Raw genomic sequence first — 24557 nt, 5'->3', positions numbered from 1 at the left:
TCAGGGTCCGACCCCTGGATGCGCATTCAGTGTTTGCCTGATGTCCTCTCCGCACGCGGCGGCCGTGCAGCCCCGCGCTTCCCGGCACGCTCAGGCCCGGCCCAGGCAGGGGCGAACAACTGTCCGGACGATCCCCGGCCTGTAGGATGCACGAATCAATGGATGAGTGGGTGCCCGCGAGAATGAGTTAAGGCAGGCAGGGACAGGCTCCGGAAGCCAGGACCAGATCCAGGGGCATCCCTGGCCTGGGGGACCGCGGGGCGGGGACGCGGGGCCGCTCGGGCAGCATCGCCCCGGGGCGTGGGCGGGGGCTGGGCGAGCGGGGGGGGGGTCGCGCGGGCCAGCGTGGGCACGACCCCGACGCGAGCGCGCCCCGCCCTCGCTCCGCTCCCCTCGCCCCGGGGCTGCGCCCCCGCCCCCGCGTCTTTGTCCGGGAAGGGCGGCCCGGACGCGCAGGGGGTGGCCTCCTGGCGGCGCTTCGCCTCCGGACTAGTGTGGCCCAGTCGCCGACCCGTAGGACCGGCGGCGTCCCCCGCGGTCGCTAGGCAACCGCCGGCAGCCGGCTAGGCGGAGAAAACCCAGCGCGCTCGTCCCGGCGCCATGGACCTGGTCATCACGCAGCAGCTGGCCCGCGCCGGGAGCCAGCAGGGTGGGCGGGGGACCGAGCCCCAGCCCCAGGGACCCGGGACCCGCCAGGACCCTGCCCCCGGAGAGGCGGAGCGCGCAGGCCCCTGGCCTGGGTGGCCGGGTCCCGCCCGACTCGGGATTCCCACGTTGGGGAGGCCCCGGCACCCACGCCGCCCCCGCCCCACGTAGGGCCTCCGCGACCCCCGCCTTGTCGTCCTCCGCGGTTGCTCAGGATCCCTGCCCCCACTGCTGCCGAGGCTCGGCCTGGTGGAGGCTGGGGACGGGGAGCGGCCGCGGGGGGGGAGGCCGGGCCGCGGCGGGGGGGACGCCGGGCCGCGGGGGGGGGGGGGGAGGCCGGGCCGCGGGGGCGGGGGACGCCCGGCCGCAGGGGAGGGGGACGCCGGGCCGCGGGGTTGGAGGCCGGGCCGCGGGGTTGGAGGCCGGGCCGCGGGGGGGGGGGGGAGGCCGGGCCGCGGGGGGGGGGGCACACGCCGGGCCGCGGGGGGGGACACGCCGGGCCGCGGGGGGGGGGACGCCCGGCCGCAGGGGAGGGGGACGCCGGGCCGCGGGGTTGGAGGCCGGGCCGCGGGGGGGGGGGGGGGAGGCCGGGCCGCGGGGGGGGACACGCCGGGCCGCGGGGGGGGGGGACGCCGGGCCGCGGGGGGGAGGACGCCCGGCCGCCGGCCCCCTCCCACACTGGCCCCCCGGTGCGCAGTGATGCCGTGCGGGCTTTCTCCTGACCACACCTTTCTCCACTGTCGTCCTGGTAGATGACGCGTCCCTGAAGAGGGCTTATGCGCTGATTAAGTCGGCCAACCTGGGCAAATCAGAGTTCGACCCCATGGAGAGCTTCAGCCCCGACCTGTTTGTTTTGTGTGCAGAACAGGCGCTGAAGGTACGGGGTCGGGGGTCCTAGGAGGGTCTCTGTTTCTGGGAGCACGAGGTGGAGCTGGAGACCGCGGTAGCACCCGGGGCGGGGGTGCCGTCCTCAGGTCTTGGCAGAGCCGCTGCCTGGCGCTGCATCCGCAGGCACCCTTCTGGGGCCGTTCATGGCCGCGGGGTGGTGTCTTGCAGATGGGGCACCCCGAGATGAGTGACGACTGCATCCAGATGTACTTCAAGGTGAAGGGGCCGGTCACCCAGTTCCTGGGCCGAGCGCACCTGTGTAAGGCCCAGCTCTGTGCCCCCAAGTCCACCGAAAACCTGGTGAGAGATGCCCCGGGGAGCAGGCGTCCATCTGAGGGTGAAGCCTTCCAACCCTAACCTTCAGTGGGACCCCCACCAGGTCCCCGTTCCTAAACGAATACCTAATGGTTTGTCCCACTCGAGGTTTTCCCTGAGGCTGCCTTGATTCTCCTCAAAATTTTACATCTTGTGTGGAAAGAGTTACAATCTCACCTGCTTCCAAAATTGTGTCAGGCTAGACAAATCCTAAAGTACTCTTTATGGGGCGCCTGGGTGGCTCAGTCGTTAAGCATCTGCCTTCGGCTCAGGTCATGATCCCGGGGGCCTGGGATCGAGTCCCACGTCGGGCTCCCTGCTCAGCGGGGAGCCTGCTTCTCCCTCTCCTGCTCCCCCACTTGTGTTCCCTCTCTCGCTGTGTCTCTCTCTGTCAAGTAAATAAATAAATAAAATAAAGTACTCTTTATGGAAAGGTCAGCGAGCAGATTTATCATCAGTTTCCCGCTTGTGCTTTTCCCCGAAGCTCCTGTCTGACCTTTGGCGTCTGCATCCTGGTGCCCTGGTTGTGCCCAGGACAGCTGCCCTTGAGCCCGGCCGGGTGTGCCTGAGGACGCGCGAGGCGCCCAGGCTCCTGCTGCTTATACATGGGCTCCCAGGCCAGTCCTTAGTGTGGTTTAATGTCCACGGAAGTGACCACGAGCAATGATTGATGTTTCAGTGGCAAATTCAATGCAATTGTGCATTTTTTATGTTGTTTTAGGAGGAATTTGAAAATTGTGTGACTCAGTATATGAAGGCAATAAACTTTGCAAAAGGAGAACCCAGGTAGGTATATAGAATTGGCCATTTCTAACTGGGATTGTGTAAAAGGTACAGAACCATGATTTACCAAGTGGTTCTACCTGTTTGGACTGTGGGGGGTTTTGTCCTTGTTGTGTCCTTGTTGTATGCTTGTTTCTAGCGTGTAGAGCTGGGTCCCATACACACACGATTCCCTTGGCCTCCTCCTTTTGTCTGTCCTGTGGTTGCTGTGATATGCAGACGGCTTTTGTCTGTGTTCTCTGTGGACACTTCTCCTTTGGCCGGTCTCCGTGGCCCTCTTAGTGTCTGGGCCTCTCTGAGGGCTCAGCATCAGAGTCCCGCCCTCCCCTGCCCCCCCTTGCCTCTGTTCCCTCTGGCAGATTGCCCAGGCCAAGGCCTCCTGTCTATAGCGATTCAGCTAAAACTCTAGCACAGTTTTCTACTTAATTAATGTTTCTTTCATCAAAAAGAAAGATTATTGAAACTATTAAGTTTGCACACAAAGTGGTATTAATACAACCTATTTAAGGAGATTCAGGTGTAAATCCTGATTCACTCCTTCGGGCTCCTGATCAGTGCTGTTGTGAGCCTCCTCCCCATGCACCCTGGGTCTTACAAGGCAGAGCTGGCCTCTCAGAGAGGCCTACAGCAAGAAAGGCAAATTGGCCCTGTGGTGCCCTTACTCCAGTTCCTCCAGTGGCTCCTTCCAGCCCTCAGGAAAAAGCCCACCTTCTGAGGGGTGTCCCTGCTCCTCTCCTCACCCCTCCTCCTGCCCCACTTTGCCCTTCATGCACAGGCATGGGGACTTTGTTCCCCAAAGATTCTGCTCTCCCTCTTTTTTACCTGGCAGACCCTTTCCCTGCACTGCTCTCAGGGCTGATCGCTTCTCACATTTCAGGTCTCAGCAGGATGTTACTTCCTCCAGGAAGCCTTCCTTGATTCCCCCTGCACTTGCCTGTTCTTGTCTATCTCTTGGGAACCAAAGGAGACCTCGCTTACTGGTGTATTTTCACAGGGAGCTGATCACTTTTGGAATGACTGAATGGGTGAAGGGATCTCTAGTCTGGACTCAGGAGTCATGTGGCCGGGTCATCATGGCTGGGGTTGAACTGCAGCCTCCAGCCCCTTCTGCGTAGGCAGTGTGGGTGCCCGCAGCTCAGAGCGGCTCAGATGGTGCTGCTGCCATCTACTGGGGACAGAGGACTCGAGGCTCCTGCCTGAGGCCGCTCCGACAGGCTCTGGACGGGCTCGGGACCTAGTCTCAGACTTCCTCTGCTCACGTTGCAGGTATTACTTCCTGGTGTATAACGCATCAGTCCTCTACTGGCAAATGGTGAGGCCATTTCTCAAGCCGGGATATCATCACCATCTGATCTCCAGCTTCTCCCAAATTGTCAACGTGTTAAATCAGACTGAAGAAGAGGACAAGGAGTGGCGGGCAGAGCTGATGCTGTGAGTTGGATGCCCTGCCACAAGTCCCTAAGCAACCACGCTTGGCAGCCTCTGACCTCCTTCCCCTCCCGCTTGCTCCCAGGGGGATGATTATCTTATATGCTTTCTACTCTGTAGTTAGGATTACGGTTTTTGTGTCTTGTCTGATGAGGTCTATAGATAAAATCGCAGTGTCCTGATCATATGGGTGTTACAGCAAGATGAGTGTTTAGACTCAAAACACAGGACGTGTGACCTTGTGTCATAATCCTGGCTCGTGGCTTTAACTTAGTTCAGTGAATTGTTATGCAGTAGACAGTTTAGCAACATAAAACTCAGCCAGAATGGCCCTGTTTAGGGAAGTGTGCTCCTTGTGCATCAGCCTAGGGACAGCCCTGAGAAGCCACAGTGAGAGATGTCAGCATATGATCCTTGTGCTGAGTGGACCGGAAGGCAATCAGCCAGACTTGTGCTATCTCTGGGAAGTACCATGTGCAGGCTAGCGACTGGGTGCATGTCTGCAAGGAGGATCCAGAGGATCCACCCTGAGGTTGGAATCCAGAATCTAAAGGCTTTCTTTACCTGCTTTATGGCTATTTGGGGAGCTTTTAACAGAAAATAAGTATAAATACAGTCTTTCTTAAAAATGCTATTATAAGTGTTGGAGGTAGTTATGGTGCAAACATTTCCTTTCCCTCCTGCCAGGAGTAGCATAGCTCTCTCAGCCCCTGCCTGCAGTCCCTGCTGAGCCACATGCTGCAGGTGTGGAGTAAGGAGCTGCCTGATCCCTGTTTGTTTCTGAAGTTTGTGAAACGTAATAAAATGCAACCTGGTTATTAGACATTTGCAGCAGAAAACGATTTCATCAGGTTTTAATATCCAGTATTTTTATACTATCCAGGGAGCTTCTGGACTGTTATCTACAAGCTGGAAAAAAGGAAGAGGCTGCAAAATTTTGTGTCACTGCAGCGCCATTTATAAAAGCTAGCGTGCCACAGAAATATCGACACATATTTTCTGTTATGGTAAGCTGGCATTTTGAAAAATGTAGGCAGAAGTAATTTTCTTAAATGTCATTTTTGGAGAACCGTGTATAAAAACAACCAAGTCTATCCACTGAGAGAGGCAAAAGCATACATACATCGTGCACACATTGAGAAAGCAAAATAAAATCTTTTGCCTTCATTGTGATCTCTGAATATTACACTTGTAACAGCACTGAATGACAAAAAGGCTAGCAGAAAATTTGTTAATATAAAGTAATCATAAACCCTACAATATGTATGAGGAACGTCATCATCTGCTAACTTTCACGTATAGGAAATCAACTCGGGTTCTATATGAAAACTAAATATAAAATGCCATTAATAAAGAGATACTTGTTCATTACAAATATTAATTTTAAAGGAAGAATAATTGTAAAATAGTAATTAGTATCTGGATCTCTACCTAATTATTTGTTTAAATCAATTAATAATTCTGTCCCATCTTATAACAGGTGAGACATGAATTAGTGGATGAGCTTCAGTTAGAGGAAGAAAAGAAAACCTCCGCTAGCCTGGCTGTCACTTACCACATTAATATGCTAAAAGCGTAAGTGGTTTAGGAGTTTTAGGTGCTGACCCGGGGTCTCTGTGCCATCTAGAGGGGATATGGCTGTGCCAGGGGGTGGGTGAGGGTGGAACAGTAGGGTGAGGCCTCGGCCCAGAGGATGGGACTCTGCCTTGTCTCCCTTTACTTAGAAGTGGCCAGAGGGAGGCTTCTCATGGGTGAGTGTAGCTTCTAAGCCAGTGAGGAAAGTGGTTTAGGAGGAGAGTCACTGGCTGGGTGAGATCTGTCTAATAGGCCCTTCCACATGAGGCTTGACACTTGACCTTGACAAATAGGAGTAGTTAATTTGGGTGAAACCCTGACAGTAGTGGTTCAAAGTGAAGGAAGAATGGAACTGTATGCATATGTCTGCTAAAGTGGCAAGAGGGAATTAGGAGGTGGAGAGCCAGTGTGTGGGAAGAAAGGGCAGCGAGGGGATCCAGTGCATACGAGGAGAAGGCATGAGGAGATCCAGTGTGTGTGTGAGTAGAGGGAAGCTGTCCAGAGGGAGGCAGTTTGCTGCCCAGGGTCCTGAACCGGGGAGGTATGAAGGGCCAAGCCAGCCTACAAGGTTGCCCTCCTATGGGTCTGGTTCTGGCAGAGGGGCTGTACAGGGAAAAGGAGCCTGTTCTGGGAGTGAGGAGAGTAAGGAGGTGTGAGAAGTCATCTTGGAGAGTGAAGGAACGAAGGAAGAGGGATTTTTTAGGCCTGTTCAGTGGGAAACACAGGTTCCTAGACTTGGAGTTTGTCTTAGGATAATTTGAACAAATCTGACATGATATTTTGGTTATTTATTGTTTGAATAAATTCTAGAAAATTGGATAAAAATGAGTTACCTGAAGATGTGAACTCAATTCTGAAGAAGGCCTATAAACATTTAAGTTACTATAATCACCAGCGCTTCCCTTCAATCAGAGAGGAAAAGTAAGTGTTCGTGTTTTTTCCACTTTCACATCTACGTAATCGTTGTACCGTATCAAGCATTCGCCATTGTGGAGATTCTACTCCTTTCTGGTCTTGAGGTTTGTACTGTTTGAGGAGCATTTGGGATATGTAGCTTCATATCGTACATTTTAAATCAAATTTAGCTTCTCAGCATAGGTACTTTTCAAGTTACTGAAACAGCTCACAGCTTTCTGAGTAGCAGTCTAACGTCTCAGCAGCTAGAGTCCTCCACCCCCAGCACTCAGTTTTTCAATCCTGTGCCTTCCTCCATCCTCTGGGTGCTGTTTGCATTTAGGAGGCGTCCTGGCTTGGATTCCCAGGAATGGATAGCTGAGCCAGAGGCTGACAGAATGAACTAGAATGTTTATTCTAGTTTATTCCCACAGAAACGATGGGTGTGCTTCCCAATCTAGCAGCTGTTTTGTCACATTCTCACGTGTGCTGACTTAAAAGAGTGGACACCACTGCTACCCTGTTAACGTGGTGGCTGAAATGATCTTACTGCTTTGGTTTCCATCTGTGCGCCTCCGATTACCCATGAGGTGTAATACTCAGCCATATGTGGAGGCCTCTGAACTACCCCTTTTGAGACTTTATCTTTTGAGTTCTCAATGATTTTCTCATCAGCTTCTCTGCACTCCTAACACATGAAACGTTTTGGCCGTTGTCTATAATAATTATTTATGTCTGTTTTCAGTCTGTCACTCATTCGTTAATTTTGGGGTGTTATGGGTGGAACTGTGTTCCCCCAGAAGATCTATTCAAGTCCTGACCCTTGCTGCCTGTGAACATGATCGTATTTGGAAATAGGGTTTTTGCAGATGTCATCAAGTTAAGATGGGGTCATACTGGATTAGGATGGGCACTAATGAGTGACTTTTGTCCTTATAAGAAGAGGGAAATTTGGGATGCAGATGCTCACCATGAAGAAGGCCGGGTGACGATAGAGGCAGAGATTGGAGTGTTGTAGCTGCAAGTCAAGGGGCACCAAGGCTTGCTGACGAACACCAGAAGCCAGCAGAGCAAGGAAGGCTCTTGTGGCAGAGGTCTCAGAGGGAGCGTGGTCCTGCAATACCCTGATTTTAGTCTCCTGGCCTCTGGAACTGTAAGAGATGGAATTTCTGTTGTTTAAGCCAATTAGTTGATGGTAATCCATCACAGCCGCCTTAGAAAACTCATATAGGGGGTGTATTATCCATTGCTGCTTCACAAATTACCACAGAGCTTGCAGCCTATGACGATGCATGTTGATTCTCTCATGGTGTCTGTGGGATGGGAATCCAGGTGCAGCTGCCATCCACGTGTTGGCGGGGCCGTGGTCTCTTCTGAAGCTCGACGAGCGGGTGCTTTATCAGAGCCAGCTAGGGATAATTGGCCAGCGCAAGGGAAGTCAGAATTGCTTGGGATCTAATCAGGCCCAAGGTTGAGGTCTCCTGTTGGTTAGCAGTGAGTTACTCAAAGGGAAGGGATCACACAGGCCATGAACACCAGGGAGCAGGGTCACCAGGCATCCTGAGGCCGCCTGCAGTAGATTGGATGAAAGGGACAAGATGGCTCGTGTTCATGTTGTCACTTCCTGTAGGAACTCGTCCACGGCTTTTGAATTTGTACAGATTTAATGCACCAGGGGTGGTGTATATACATATTTTTAAAATGATTTTCATCATTGGGACGCCTAGTGGCGCAGTTGGTTAAGCATCCGACTCTTGGTTTCGGCTCAGGTCATGGTCTCAGGGTCGCGAGATTGAGCCCCACATCAGGCTCCATGCTCAATGCAGGGTCTGTTTGTGATTCTCTCTCCCTCTGCCCCTACCTGTCCCCCAGCCCCATACTCGCTCTCTCTAAAATAAATAAATCTTTAAATGATTTTCATGATTTTTTTTCTTATTTCAAATTTAATATGCAGTAACTGTAGGAAGTTTGAAAATGGATCAATGTATATTTTCAACATTATTATCACCTAGGTTTTTAATCTACTTCTCCCATATGAATTGTGAACATGTTTCTGCATCACAAAATATTCTGCAACTAAGTTCTTAACATGGGTTTTCAGGCCTTCTAGGAGGCCAGTCAGAGCACTTGGGGTTAGGAGAACCCATGCACATGCATAGACATGTGTATGCACGAATGTGCAGTGTCCCCTCCAGCATCCCTTGTTACAGCTGGGCCCTCCCTTGGGGGTCTCACTACTGATATGAGCAGCTCCAGGGGAAGTTTCTAGAAATGGGACTCTGGGGCACTGATGCATGCTGCAAAAGCCACACGGAGCACGCATGTGAAGACCCTTGCCTCTGACCTCTCCGAGGAGAGGGGCATGCTGTTGCTCTCACCCCGTCCTCTGACTGCTGGTGTTTTATCCTACATTTCCTGGCATTTTTTCCCTTTATTAGTTTCCTATACACTTATTTTGCCCATTTTTTATAAGTAGGATATAAACCATTTCATTATTGACTTGCAGATTTTTCTATTTTAAAATTTGAGCACTCCAGCTCTAGTATATTTATCAATTGTCCCAGTTTGTATACCTTTTAGGTTTTTAAAATTAATTTTTGATGTACAGAAATGTTTTATTTAATATAAGAATAATTTGAACTCATATTCATTCCCATCAGTCCTGGGCCTGTCGCGGATTCCTTGCCCCATAGCCCTGTGAGTCAGGGCTGACCTGGGTCTCCCAGAAGTCCAGGCCGTGTGGCCCCAGCTCAGAGCTGGCTGCATACCCTGACCCCCACTTGTGTGCCCCCTAACCCCCACCATGAGCCAGGCTTGGCCTTGTGTCCCCCATCTCTACCTATGTGCCCAGCAAGGCCCTCCCACCCTCCAAGTTTGAAAATGGTTCTATCCCCTGCGGTGTCTCTGTGGCTTTACTTTTGTAAGAACTTCTGCTTTTACTGTGTGTGGCCAGAGGGGTTGAGCCCAGCAGCTCCTGATGTGGACAGTTAGGTTTCCTCGGCTTCGCGTGCGGTCTGCGTTTGCTTGGTGCTGCTCGGGCCTGGAGGAGAGGGCGTGTCCTGCGCTGGCTGGGCCGCCTGTCCCGAGCTGCCTTCTGTGTTTGCTTTCAGGTCCTTCCTGTCTAAAAGCCTCAGGCTCCCAACTCTGAGTGAGGGACCCTGCTGACACCCCTCCACCCGGGCTTCTGTGCCTAGAATTCTGGGTGGGAAAAAATGTTCTGTTAGTTTAAAACTGAAAAAAGGACCAAAACCCAGTGATTTATATCTTTCCGGGTTCTCCCTCCTTACCTGCGCAGTGGGTCCGTGTGGCCGGAGCTCAGGGAGCACCGAGGGGCAGGATGTCAAGCCAGGCCTGCCAGGGCCCTTGGAGCTCCAGGGGCTGAGCAGGGGGAGGAGGTGGGTGGGGATGGTGGGAGTGCAGGTTGGGGAGGGTGGCGACACTGAGTTCGGTTATTACAGCAGACTAGCCATTTGGCGTCCTGGGTAAGACTGTGATGGTTAGCTCGCAAAGGGCAGAAAGGGCACCGGCTTGTCCCAGGGGACATTTGGCATGTCTGGAGACTACCAGTGGCCGCCGTGGGGGCTGCTCCTGGCACCTCGTGGCTGGCAGCCAGGGGTGCTCCTCAAGGAACTGGGGTGTGCAGGATGTGTCTCCCGTGCCCAACCAAGAACTGCCTGGTCCAGGATGTCACGGTCAAGGCGGAGGACCCGGGCCTGTCCTATATCAGGCCTGGACTCCTACGGGTTTATGTTAAGTCTCAAGATCAGGTGGTCTAGTCCTCCAGCCTTGTTTTCAAAGTCACTTCGGCCCTCCTGGGTCCTTTGCATTCCCATGTAGATGTTAACATCAGCCTGCTTCTTTCTACAAAGCCCTGGACTAGTGGTATCCTTGGATGCTTGTCCCGTGGTCGGAGGAAGAGGCATTGAGTCAGGAAATTCGTGGCTGTTCCCCGTGTTGCTCCCACTGCTCTGATGATTCAGACGGTGACACCTGAGGCACCGAGAGGCTGTGCGGGGCGTTTTCCTGCCTCTTCCCTGCACTAGTACCCACCTGAGGGCAGAGAAGGAGGAGCAGTTCACCCAGCGGACGGAGCTCTTCATTGCCGCCAAATTCTGCAGGGCCTGGCAGGGGCTGGGCTTGGGGACCATGGCCCTAGGATGTTTGTTTTATTTTTATTTCCCACCTCTGGTTAAACGATGACTGCTTTTTCTCCCCTACAGGTACATGCAGGTAAGTGGTCCCTGACGCCTCCTCTGATCCATTGCTCTTTTGCTTCTTCATTTCCAGGATTCTTTTGCTTTTTGAATTGGCTCGTCTCTCTTTGACCTTGAAATGTGAGGAGATCTCCTCTGGCTGCCTCTCAGACTTGAAGAGTATTAACAGCACAGTAAGTGATGGGTGACTGCGGATGGATGTACGGCACCTGCTCGGCGTCACCTGGACGAAGAAGGCAAAAGGGAGGGGAAGAAATTCCAAAACCTCCCGCAGGAGGGCCTAGCAGTGTGGTTGGCAAAGTGCCTCGTTTTCCACATGTGCATTTCACCCAGCTGAGATGATGTGACATGCACATCACGCACTCTCGCTGCCACGGTCCGTGGGGCCCCCAGCGTCACTTCCTGCCTTTTCCATGGGGCACCTGCTGTGTTTAGTCCCAAAGTACCTGTGAGTCTTAGATATCAGCTGCTTCTCCCAAGTTTCCCTCTAAATAAAGCTCTAGCATAGGACCCCTTCCATGGTGCAGGTAATAAGACATACAGTTTAGCAGAAGGGAAATCAGTCACATTTGTGGTTCTGTTGATCTGGAAATTGTTCTAAAAAAGGAAATAAAGCTTCACCTGGACCTTGACAGTCTGGCAGTACTTGGATAGGACTGCCAGATGGGAGAGCTGGGATGGGCGTGCGGGGGTGGGTAGCGCTGAGGCCGGAGAACTCCGCGGCCAGAGAGCACAGGGGATGGAAACAGCGGAGGCAGCTATTTTTGAAGGACTTCAGAGTGCTTTTACGGCCCCATTCCCATCTTCTGTTTCCACGCACAGTGGCCCAGCCTTAGCACTGGGGTCTCACCCTGCTCAGACCACCCGCAGAGAGCAACCTCCTGTGAGAGGGCCACACTCAGCACCAGGAGGACCACACACTCCCAGGGCACTGGTTCTTTTTAAAAGTTAAATGTGTAACTCAAGTGCCGAGGGCCCAGGGTATTGCACCTCTGAGATCACAGCACCCTCTCCTCACTGCCCTTTGCAACATGCTCAGTATTTGTTGTTCTTAAATTGTGTAAATGTTCTGTGCATACTCGAAAAGGATGTCTTCATTTTTTAAGTAAAGGATTCTGTAGGTATCCACTAAAGAGCTCTCAGTGTTAATTGGTTTAGATTTTTACATCTGCACTCATTTTTATCCGTTGACTCTCTTGATTTCTATGAGAAATGTGTTAAATCTCTCCCTGCAAATATGAGTATCTCATTTTTACAGCATACATTTGTCATTATTTATGGGTATTGGAACTGTTACATTTTCCTGGTAAGTTGTTAGTTACATTATTACATCTTGACCTTTATGCCTAATGAGATGTTTATGTGTTACTTGGTGATTGTCCATTTTCGCTATGAGAACACAACCTCTTGGAGGACAGGGACCTGCCTGATCCGTTTGCTGTTGTAGCCCCATTTCCCAGTGCAATGCCTGGCACTTCAGAGGTGCTCGGCAGATTTTGCTGAACAGAGAAATGGATGTTAACATCATTACAGTCTCCCTAAAGTGGGCATGTTCAGATGTTCAGGGTTTGTCAGCTCTTTCTTCAGAGGGTCTCCCTGCATTGACGAGCCTCCTGGCTGGGAAGTCCAAGAGCTGGGTCACTCAGGGGATCAGTGTGGAGCAACATCAGCCAAGAGGGAAGAGTCATAATCGAGGAAACCAGAAGTGACTGTGAGGCAGAGTTAGATTTCCAACACTGAACTGCACTGCCTGACGTTTCACTGTCCTCTTAAGAGGAATGGTAAACAAAACAAACCTGTCATTCTGTATGATTGTTGAGGAATAAGTGAACCTTTTCTTAAAAGGAGGGAAGAATGTGAAATTGACATAGTGAAAGAAATGAACTTTTTCTGGCCAAGTTGGAGTAAAAGGCCCTCATGCCTGAAACAACTAAAAAAACCAAACAATATATGAAATAATATTTTTCAAGACCCTGAACAACAGCTAATGAAGGAAAGCAAAGCTTGAGAGGTGGGCAACAAATGCAGGTGAGTCTTATCATCACCCAGAGCTTACTGCCTGGAGACTTTGCAGACTTGGCGAGGGAGGGGAACACAGGTGAAGCCCGAGACAGTCTACCTGGATTGAGGAGGAGTTGGCAGTCAGGAGGACAGAGCAGCTCCAGCTCACAGGACTGAGCACCAGAGAGGAGTGAACTGCACAAAATGAGAGTTCTGGAGAGCTCCAGAGGCTCCCCCTTGGAGTCTTCAGCTGAGTTCTGATTCGTGCACGTGTGGAAGGGAACTACACAAGCTGGAGAGGGGGCCACCTAACCAGAGACCGGGGACCAGTCTTCAGAGTTACACAAGGCTGAGAATAGTTCCTGCCACGGAATTTAAAGCAGTTAGATCTAGATCCCGGCTTCCTGGCCACTGGACACACACCCATGTCACACCCAGGATGGCTTCTGTCAGCTAGCCAGTGCCCAGGACCCCAGAACTGCTGTTGCTGCGCAAGCACCCCGATGTAGTCTCCAGCTCCACGACTGCCCCATGGGCATCTGTGCACCAGAAATCTGTGCCACCACTGCTAAGGTGCTTGCAATCCAGACCCAGTGCCAAAAGAGATCCCCATGGCCACGACATCCCCATGGGAGAAAATGATCAGGAGGTCCCCAGCAGCCTTCGCCACCAAGGACCCCAACAGACCTTGAAACTGGAGACCAGCAGCCTTGACTATTGAGGAATCCTGCGGTCTTTGCTGAGGCTGGAGACGATGACGCTGGGCCTTCCCTAGCATGATAGCTGCCAGCCCCATCTTACTAGCCGGCATTCTCACCCCACCCACAGGGGAAGGTCTCTCCCCACCAAAACTGGACTGTGAAGTCTGCAAGAGATGACTACTTCACCAAATGCCCAGACATCAACACAGGCTACAAAAAACACAGAAAATCAGGGAAACATGATACCACCAAAGAAACACAACGATTTTCCCGTAACCTACTCCAAAGAAATGGAGGTATATGAATTGCCAGACAAAGAATTCAAAATAATTGTTTTAAGGAAGCTCAGCAGGCTAAAGGAACACAGATACACAATGAAATCAGGAAAAACGTGAACAAAATGAGAAGTTCAATAGTGATAAAAATCATTTAGAAAAACAGTCAAATAGAGATCCTGGAGCCGAAGAATAAATACAGTGAATGAAGTGAAAAGTATAGTGGAGAGTATCAATAGGAGGCTTGATCAAGCAGAAAAAAGAATTTGTAAACTAAAAGGTCATTTGAAATTTTCCAGAGGAGAAAAAGTAAAAAAGAGCATAGAAAGCCTATGTGAATTATGGGATACTAGCAAGCAAAACAATAGGTGCTTTATGGGAGTCCCAGAGGCAAAAGGAGAGGAAGGGGCAAGAAAACTGATTTAAAAAAATAATGGTTGAAAACCCCCCAAATCTGGAGAAGAGGTATGGTCATCCAAGTACACGAAGCTCAGAGGTCCCATAAGAGATTCGACCCAGTGAAGACTTCACCAAGGCATATGATAATAAAAGTGTCAAAGTTCTATTATACAAATTATTATTGTTATAAAAGAGAGAATTTTGAAATCAGCAGGAGAACCAATATGATCTGATACAAGGGAATCTCCATAAGGCTCTCAATGGATTTATCAGCAGAAACCTTGCAGGCCAGGAAGGGATTGGATGATATATTCAAAGTGCTGAAAGGAAAAACTGCCAGACAAGAATATTTTATCCAGCAAAGCTGTCCTTCAGAAATGAAGGAGAGAGAAAGACAGTCCCAGACAAACAAAAGCTGAGGGGGTTGATCAACACTAGACCTGCCCTCAAAGAAACGCTAAAGAGAGTTCTTCAAGGTGAAGTGAAAGGACATTAATTAGTAACAGGAAAATATACAAAAGTATAAATCTGACTGGTAAAGGTAAGTATATAGTCACATCAGAATACTCTTATACTGTAATGGTGGTGTATAAATCACTTCACCTGGTATAAAGTCTAAAAGACAAAATTACTAAGAATAACTTGCTACAATAATTTGTTAATGGATACAGAACATTAAAAGACATAAATTGTGACATGAAAAATATAAAATGTAGTGGGGAGTGGTAAAAAGGTAGAGTTTTTGTATGTGATTGGAGTGAAGTTGTTTCAACTTAAAATAGATTGTCATGACTATAGATGTTTTCTGTAAGCTTCATGGTAACCACAAAGCACAATGCACAAAAGATTAAAAGAAAAGAGTCAAAGCATACCACACTGGAGAATCATCAACTCACAAAAGGAGAAGGCAACAGAAAGGAACAAAGAAACTATAAAACAGCCAGAAAAGAAGATGATAATAATAAGTTCTTACCTATTAACAATTACTTTAAATATGAAGGAGTAAATTCGCCTATTAAAAGACATAGAGTACTGAATGAATTAAAATTTTTTTAGAAAGACCAAACTATATGCTGCCCACAAGAGACTTACTTCAGCATTAAGGACACACATAGGCTGAAAGTGAGGGGATGGGAAAAGATATTCCATGCAGATGGTAACCAAAAGAGCAGGAGTAGCTATACTTACTTATCCAAAAGTAAAAAAAAAAAAAAAAAAAAAAAAGTAATGAGACAAAGAAGATCATTATATAATGATAAACAATTGATTAATCAAGAGAATGTAACAGTTGTGCATACATATATACCCAGCATTAGAGCACCTAAGGGCATGAAGTGAGTATTAACAGATCTGAAAGCAGAAATATACAGCAACACAATAATAGTAGGGATCTGCAAGACTTCACTTTCAACGTGGATATATCATCCAAACAGATAATCATTAGGGATATATTGGGCTTGAGCTACACTTTAGACCAAATGGGCTTAATAGACATATATAGAGGAGAGAAGGCTCAAATCAAATCAGAAATGAAAGAGGAGACATTACCACTGATACCACAGAGATACGAAGGATTGTTAAGAGAACACTATGAAAATTATACCCCAACAAGATGGATAACCTATAAGGAATGGATAAATTCCTAGAAACATACAATCTACCAAGACTGAATCATGAAGAAATAGGAAATCTGAATAGACTGATAACTAGTAAGTAGTTTGAAATAGTAATAAAAAATCTCCCAACAAAGAAATGCCCAGGACCAGATGACTTCACTAGTGAATTATACCAAACATTTAAAGAAGAATTGATGCCAATCCTTTAAAAACTCTTCAAAAAAAAAAAAAAAAAAAAAAAACTGAAGAGAAAGGAACACTCCCCAACTCATTTTTAAGGCCACGATCTCTCTGATAGCAAAGCCAGACAAAGACAGCACAAGAAAAGAAAACCACAGGCCAATATCCCTGATGAACATGGATGCAAAAGTCATCAACAAAATACCAGCAAACTAGATTCAACAGCACATTGTAGAGATCATATGCCAAGATCAGGTATGATTTATCCTGAGGATGCAAGAATGGTTTAACGCAGACAAATCAAATAAATGTGATGCAACACATTAACAGAAAGAAGGATAAAAGCCATATGATCATCTCAACACATGCAAGAAAAGCATTTGTCAAAATTCAACATCCTTTCGTGATAAAACTCTCAACAAATTTGGTATAGAAAGAATGTTATCGCAACATAACAAAGGTCATCTATGACCAGCCCACAGCTCACATCATACTCCATGGTGAAAAGCTAAAGGGAAAATTCCACCAAAAACTGTTAGAACTAATGAGCAAATTCAGTAAAGTGCAAAATTCACAATCAGCAGAAATCAGTTGTTTCTGTACACTAACAATGAACTATCTGAAAGAGGAATTAAGAAAACAATCCCATTTATAATAGTATCAAAACCATAAAATACTTAGGAATAAATTTAGCCAAGGAAGTGAAAGGCCTATACACTGAAAACTATAAGACACTGATAAAAGGAATTGAGGAAGACACAAATAAATGGAAAGATATTCAATGTTTATGGATTGAAAGAATTAAAATTGTTAAAATGTCTATACTACCCAAAACCATGTACAGATTCAATGCAATCTCTATCAAAATTCCAATGGCCTTTCTCACAAAAATTTTTTAAAAATCTTAAAATTTGTATGGAACCACTGAAGAGCGAAAGCACTCTTGGGAAAGAGGAACAAAGCTGGGGGCATCACACTTCTTGGTTTGCACCTATGTTAAAAAGCTGTAGTGATCAGAGCAGTGTGGTCCTGGCTTAAAAATAGTTGCATAGAACAACGGAGTAGAACTGAGAGCCCAGAAATCAACCCACACACATTAATGTCTTTGACAAGCGCACTGATAACACACGATGGGGAAACGGGGCGTCCACATGCAGAGGAATGAAATTGGACCCCTATATTACACCACTCACAAAAATTAACTGGAAATGGTTTAAAGACCTTTAGGACCTGAAGCCATAAAACTCCTCCTATACGAAGACATAGGGAAAAAGCTTCTTGACATTGGTCTTGGCTATTTTTTGAATGTGACAACAAAAGCAAAAGTAGACAAGTGGGACTATATCAAACTAAAAGCTTCTGCACAGCAAAGGAAACAGTCCACACAGTGAAAGGCACCCTATGACAGGAGAAAAATATTTGCAAACCATGTATCTGATAAGGGATTGATATCTAAAATATGTAAGGAACTCATACAATTCAGTAGCAAAAACCCCCAAATAATCTAATGAATAAAATGAGCTGAAGACCCGAGTACACGTTTTTTCAAAGAAGATACTCAGATGGCCATCCGGTACACTCATCATCAGGGAGATACCAATCAAAACCACGGTATCGCCTTACACCTGCTAGAATGGCTGTTATCAAAAATACAAGAGGTAACAAGTATTGGCTTCTGCCCCACTTCAGATGCCCAGGGATGTGGAGAAAAGGAAACCCTTGTACACTTCAGGTGGGAATGTCAATTGGTACAGCCATTATTGAAAACAGTGGGGAAGTTCCTTGAAAAATTAAAAATAGACTACAGTATGATCCAGCAGTCCTACTCCTGGGAATATATCCAGAGGAAGTGAAATCAGTATCTCAAAGAGATGTCTACCCTGCCGTGTTCACTGAAGCATTAATCACAATAGCCGAGATACGGAAACAACCTGTCAGTGGATGAGTGGATAAAGAAAATGTGTGTGTATAAATACACAGACATATGCAACACAGTCTGTAGGTAATGTAGTTATATATATGTAACATATAATATGGACTGTGCACATATACGTATTGTGTGTACACACAGAGGAAATCCTGCCATTTGTGGCAACATGGACTAGTCTAGAGGTATTATGCTGAGAGAAAGTAGCCAGACAGAGAAACAGAGTAAAATGGTGCTTGCTAAGGCCTAGGGGGTGCAGGAAGGGGGGAGATGTTGGTCAAAGGGGACTGACTTTTAGTTATAAGATGAATAAGTTTTAAGGTTCTAATGTACAGCTTGGTGACTGGAGTTAATAATACTGTGTTGTAGGGGCACCTGGGTGGCTCAATCGTTGAGCGTCTGCCTTCGGCTCAGGTCATGATCCCAGGGTCCTGGGGTCGAGCCCCACATCGGGCTCCCTGCTCCGCGGGAAGCCTGCTTCTCCCTCTCCCTCTGTGCTCTCTCTCTTTCTCTCTCAAATAAATTTTTAAAAAATCTTTAAAATTAAAAAAAACAGAGGTAAAATATTTATTAAAATATACAAAATCTGAAAGAGTCTGACCCAGATTACAAGAAACTTTAGAGGCAGCTCTTCAGGTGGAAGAAAGTGGCGCCAGATGGAAGTCCAGACCTGCAGAAAATAGAGAGCAGCCCCCAGAAAGGGCAAGAACATGAACAAATGCGAAAGACTTTTAAAAATAGTTGAATCTCTTCAAAAGGTCATTGGCTGTTTAGAGTGAAGATACGGTGTGAATCACAGGATTCTGTCCGGGTTGGATGGCGGCTCTGGCGCGCTCCCACGCAGAGTCCTCGCAGGAGAGCTTCAGAGATGGACACACTGATCATGAAACTTGCATGGAGATGCAAAGGAGCCAAGCTAACGCAGAGACACTCTGGAAATGCACATGTGTCAGAAGGTGGACGCTACCTCACTGCCGGACGTGTGGCAGATGCGCAGTCGTTGGGCCAGTGTGGCGCTGGCCCGAGGAAGTGACGTAGATGGAATGAGTCCAGGCTTAGACCCGCAAACATACGGCCAGCTGACTTTCGACAGAGGTGTAATGGCAACTGGTGGATAAAAAAAGGCATCTTTTTAAACAAATGGTTCTGGAGCAGGTGAATAGCCACATGTTAAAAAACAAAAACAAGAACAAACAAAACAAAAACATTGGCCCCCTACTTCACACCATATACAGAAATTAGCTCAAAATGCACTGTAGACCTAAATGTGAGAGTCAAAACTATACAACTTCTAGAGAAAAAAAATCAAATCTTTGTGACTTTGAGTTATGCAAAGAATTCTTAGATTTGATGTCAAGAGCATAATTCATACAAGAAATTGATACATTTTGTTAAAATGAAGAACCTTTGCTCTTTGCTACTGTTCAGAAAATGTGAAAATACAAACCAGATCCTGACTGAAAATGTCTGCAAATCACATATCTGATAAAGGACTTCATAGCCAGGATATGCAGAGAACTCTCAATATCAAGAAAACAACCCCCCCAAAAAGGGAAAGCTCTGGATAGACACTTCCCCCGGTGAAGATGTGTGGATAGAGAGAAGAAAAGGTGTGGAACGTCATTATTTGTGATGTTGACTGCTCTGGGAAGAGCTGGTTTTCCAAGTCCTGAGTGTTTCTGCTTTGCTTTCGCACAGAACAGTGCACTTCCGGCACTTCCAACACCAAATGTGTGTGGGTTTTCCCCACAGCAAGCAAGTCTCTGAGACACCAGCTGGGTGTCCTATAATTTTAGACAATTCTGATGCTCTTATTGGAGACAGCATCAGATCCCACAGGTGAAGGACTCAGTCCCACAAAACTGCTCCCCCACTTTGGTGCCAGTGGTGAGTAGAAGGTCCCCAAGGTTACCCACAACTTCTGTCCTTTTTGCCTACAAATGAAGGGTTCCCACAACCCCCTCCTTGGGTTTGATTAATTTTCCAGAGTGGCTCACAGAACTCAGGGAAACAGGTTTACCAATTTATTATATAATAAAGGATGCAGATGAACGGCCAGATGAAGAGATATAGAGGGCAAGGTCTCGGAGGGTCCCAAGCGTGGGGAAGAGCTTCTGTCCCTGTGGAGTTGGGGTGGGTCACCCTTCCAGTATGTGGACATGTTTACCAACCTGGAGGCTCTCCGAACCCTGTACTATTGGGATTTTATGGGGGCTTCCTCACGTAGGCATGATCCAATTATTGATGCATTTCTGGAGGATAGCGGCAGGGCTGAGAGTCCCAAGCTTGTAATCATGGCTTGGTCTTTGTGTGACCAGCTCCCACCCAGGAGCCCATGGGAATCACATCTTTAGAAGGAAAGATGCTCCTGGTGCTCTGTCACTTAGAGCATTACAAGGGTTTCAGGAGCTGAGCTGGGAACTGAGGCGGAGACCAGTGACCATTCTGTACTAACTCACAGTGACGCACCTCCTAGACCGGCTACAGTTCAGGACTGACCACACTCAGGATTGTGGGAGAGGATGTGGGGAAGGTCTCACCACAGTCACAGCGGGCGGGAGCGCAGAAAGCTTTGCAGTTTGGTAGAAGCGCAGTGTGCCCCGCGAAGACAAGTCCCGGGTTCCTGCTGCCCACACCTCTGCCTCCACCAAGCAGGGTGCTCTCATCCTAACCCTGTCAGGGATTAAGTAAAAGAAAACACGTTTGCCATCTGAAGTTGGTGTAATCAAGTAAAAATTCAATGTCCAGTGAAATTAACTATCCTTTTCCCCCCACGATTAAAAAGGTATCAAAAAAACTTTGTTTGCTTTCTCACTTAAATCTTTGCATTTTGGGGGAACATTTTAAGTTTTTGTTATATGTCTTTGTATTCTCTTATGTTTTCTTGTTGAATTTCTACCTAGTAAGTTAGATGTATTTTAAAATGGTCTTTGAAGTTAATGAATGTGTGTGATTGCTTTCATTAAAAATCTCCCATGTATACAAAAACTGTGTGTGTCCTGCAGGATCCTGGGAAGCTGATTGAAATCGAATGCCTGGAGTACGAATTAGAAGCTTTAAGACTCGAAAGTAAAATTAAAATCTATGTCCGAGCAGCCGTTGAGGTAAACCCCTGAGCAGGCTCAGCATCACTGAGCGGTTTTGCACACTTCCTGGAAGCTGCTGGCTCCCAGGTGACGGGGACACTAGGCCAGCCTCCTGTGCCTCGGGTTCCCACCCGTGAACTCGGCCTCTCTGGCAGGAGCCCCACCAGGACTGGCTGCCATTCTCCACAGCAGTGAGCACAGTCCCCCACGGCTCCCAGGGCCATCTGGCCTGCCGGGCGTGTGGGGCTCATGCAGCCTGCTGCTGGGCTGGGGATCGGAGGTGGGCAGAAGAGGGTCATCAGAGGTTGTTGGGGATACAGGGATCCCAGGATGTGTGGGGGAGAGGTGGGGAGCCCAGGGGCACGTGGGGCGGGGGAGGCGGGGACCCCAGGGGTGCGTGGGGCGGGGGAGGCGGGGACCCCAGGGGCGCGTGGGGCGGGGGAGGCGGGGAGTCCAGGGAGGGCAAGTCCAGAGGACCCCGCTGGGAGGGGGGTACTGTGCTCACCAGAGCTGCTCTTCCTCGGCTGCTCCACTTGGAGATGGTGGCCTTGTTTGCCACGTTCGTTCTGCTGTTGGAGAGGAGGCAGCTTCTTTCCGATGAGCTGGTGCGGCAGCAGCTGTCTAAACATGGTGGCAAAGAATTACAGGCGACGGGAGCTTGGCTGCTCTCTCCCATCGGCTTATTTAGCGCAGTAGGACTTGGACCGGCAGCCCTGCCAGGAAATGAATCCAGAGATTATTTTAGACTACTCTTTAATGAGAAGCTTTGCAGCTTAAAAGGAAAAGAATCTACTGGAACAGAGTAGTGGTGGCTAGCGTTGATGTGGAGCTGAGGCGGGCGCTCATGGATCAGCTCATGGCGCCTCCAGAGAGCCTTCCGGCCAGAGGCCAGCAGCAGGCACAGGGCTCCGTCCTCCGCACTGCAGCAGGCTCCGCATGGCGCCTTCCTTGCTGCCTGGTGGATGTTCATGTTCCTGCTGGACTTGCTCATGTGGCTCTTGTAGCTTTGACCTTGTCCGGCACCTGGCAGGAGCCTGACCAGGGCTGTGTAGGACGTGGCTGCCAGAACACACCGGCCCCAGGTTTGATCACGGGCTGCAGCGGAGTGGCTGAGGGGCTGCGACGGGCGGCTGTGTGGAGCTCAGTCCCTCGGCTTCTGCCTGCTGGTACTGGTCGGGAGGCTTCAGGTGCCAGTTCAGGAGGCAGTGTGAGGGGAGGCCCTGAGGGTGCTGGCAGCCAGAGGCCGTGGGACGTGGCCGAGTTAGGATCGCCGGGCAGCCCCGGGGGGCTCTGCAGAAGCGTGGGGCTGGAGGCCGCTTCCACACATCCTCGAATGTGGGACCAGAGCCTGGCTGGTGGGGGCACACTTGTAACACAGAACAGAGAAGATGGTCTTCGGGTTGCAAGCATAACTGGCTGTAGGCCACGGTGAATATATAAGCCCGAGAAATACGCACGCTTGGATGGAATCAGCTCATGGGAGAGAGACATCCGTGGGTGTGCAGAGCCCATTCTAGGCCTTTTAAGGAAGTATCTTACAGACAACCAGTCCCTTCTAGAGAAGGTGACATGGGCCATTGCCACAGACAGACTCAGACTTCGGGCCCCGGCCCCACCGGCTGCCTCCTGACCCTCCAGCTCCCCAGGTGGTGTGCGGGACTCGCCTTCAGTCTTCACAGACTGGCCCGTATGTTTTGTGCAGACCCAGCTGAACCTGGTGCGGAGACTTGACGTGGCACTCCAGCGGGCCGTGCGGCTGGGCGAGCCCGGGCCCATCCACGTGGTGTGTGCCACCCAGTGGAACACGAGTCTCCCTCTGCTGCAGCACCACCTGCGGCAGCAGCTGCGGAAGCCACTGGCCAACGTCGCAGACACCCTGGAGAAGGTGGACAGGTAGCTGGTGCCTCCTGGTCCTGGGCTCAGAGGGGGATGCTCCTGTGGGAGAGGGCTGGGCAGACCCTTCGACACCAGCACAAAGATGAGACCCAGCTCATTTCCCCAAAAAGCGGTGCTGGCAGGAAAATCTGCCTGCGTCAGAAAGGGCTTGCCCGGCTGCCGCAGTGACGAGGCCACAAGTGGGCCCCAGGCGGGGCTGGGGGGCCCTCCGCACCGACTGACGTGAAGTTAGGGCCAGCCCGGGTCCCAGCAGCGAGGCTCCACGAGCCTGCAGGCACACACCGACAGCAAGATTCAGTTCAGGTCCAACGTCCTCCCAAGGCCAGCACCAGAACCCAGTTGTCCCTGCCCCACAAGCTCTGGTGGAAGAGCCTGCCACGGCCACAGTGTGGTGGCCACCGGCCACGAAGCCAGGCCCATCACCTGGTGTCTGGAACACAGATGGGTCAGTGCTGAGGTGTGGAAAGCCATGCCTTCTGTCCGCACTGGGCTGGACACGTTCATCACACACGTGCTGAGCACCTACCCTGGGCCAGGCACAACGGCAGGCCCTGGAGAGGTGCTGTGAGGGTGTACGGCCTGGCACCTGCACCCGCACCCACACCTGCACCTCCATGTATACCTACACCTGCACCTGCACCCACACCTGCACTTCCGTGTGTACCTTCACCTGCACCCACACCTGCACCTGCACCTGCACCCACACCTGCACCTCCGTGTATACCTGCACCTGCACCCACACCTGCATCTTCGTGTATACCTGCACCTGCACCCGCACCTGCACCTGCACCCACACCTGCACCTCTGTGTATACCTGCACCCGCACCTGCACCCACACCTGCACCTCCGTGTAGACCTGCACCCGCACCTGCACCCACACCTGCACCTCCGTGTATACCTGCAGCTGCACCTGCACCTGCACCCACACCTGCACCTGCACCCACACCTGCACCTCCGTGTATACCTGCACCTGCACTCACACCTGCACCTGCACCCACACCTGCACCTCCGTGTATACCTGCACCCGCACCTGCACCTCCGGGTATACCTGCACCTGCACCCACACCTGTACCTCCGTGTATACCTCACTCACACCTGCACCTCCATCTATACCCGCACCTGCACCTCCCTGTATACCTGCACCTGCACCCACACCTGCACCAGCACCTACACCCGCACCCGCACCTACACCCACACCTGCACCTCCGTCTATACCTCACTCACACCTGCACCCACACCTGCACCTCCATTTATACCTGCACTTGGACCCACACCTGCACCACCGTGTATACCTGCACCTGCACACACACCTGCACTTCCATCTATACCTGCACCTGCACCCACAGCTGCACCCGCACCTGCACCTCCGTGTATACCTCACTCACACCTGTACCCACACCTGCACCTCCATCTATACCTGCACCCACACCTGCACCACCATGTATACCTGCACCTGCACACACACCTGCACCTCTATCTATACCTGCACCTGCACCCACACCTGCACCTGCACCCACACCTGCACCTTCATGTATACCTGCACCTGCACCCACACCTGCACCCGCACCCACACCTGCACCTGCACCCACACCTGCACCTCCGTCTATACCTCACTCACACCTGCACCCATACCTGCACCTCCATCTATACCTGCACCTGCACCCACACCTGCATCTCCGTGTATACCTGCACCTGCACCCGCACCTGCACCCACACTTGCACCTCCGTGTATAC

The 24557-nt window shown here is 50.0% G+C and overlaps 1 protein-coding gene across 1 annotated transcript in view; it reads left to right on the top strand.

The window, feature by feature from the left end:
• Positions 1-427: 427 nt before the first annotated feature.
• Positions 428-24557, top strand: part of CFAP46 (cilia and flagella associated protein 46) — a 100720-nt gene continuing 76590 nt past the window's right edge. Inside the window, exons 1-11 of the mRNA XM_064595551.1 lie at positions 428-649; positions 1398-1522; positions 1702-1833; positions 2570-2634; positions 3898-4062; positions 4943-5066; positions 5540-5634; positions 6445-6555; positions 10816-10915; positions 20847-20945; positions 22630-22820. Coding sequence (XP_064451621.1) covers positions 601-649; positions 1398-1522; positions 1702-1833; positions 2570-2634; positions 3898-4062; positions 4943-5066; positions 5540-5634; positions 6445-6555; positions 10816-10915; positions 20847-20945; positions 22630-22820 — 1256 coding nt within the window. The 5' untranslated portion in view covers positions 428-600. The remainder of the gene's footprint in view (positions 650-1397; positions 1523-1701; positions 1834-2569; positions 2635-3897; positions 4063-4942; positions 5067-5539; positions 5635-6444; positions 6556-10815; positions 10916-20846; positions 20946-22629; positions 22821-24557) is intronic.

The sequence above is a fragment of the Mirounga angustirostris genome, unplaced genomic scaffold (genome assembly GCF_029215605.1).
Source record: "Mirounga angustirostris isolate CCGP_5_RB_7025 unplaced genomic scaffold, mMirAng1.0.hap1 SCAF_6, whole genome shotgun sequence".
NCBI lineage: Eukaryota > Metazoa > Chordata > Mammalia > Carnivora > Phocidae > Mirounga > Mirounga angustirostris.
This window is presented reverse-complemented; position numbering and strand designations above follow the sequence as displayed.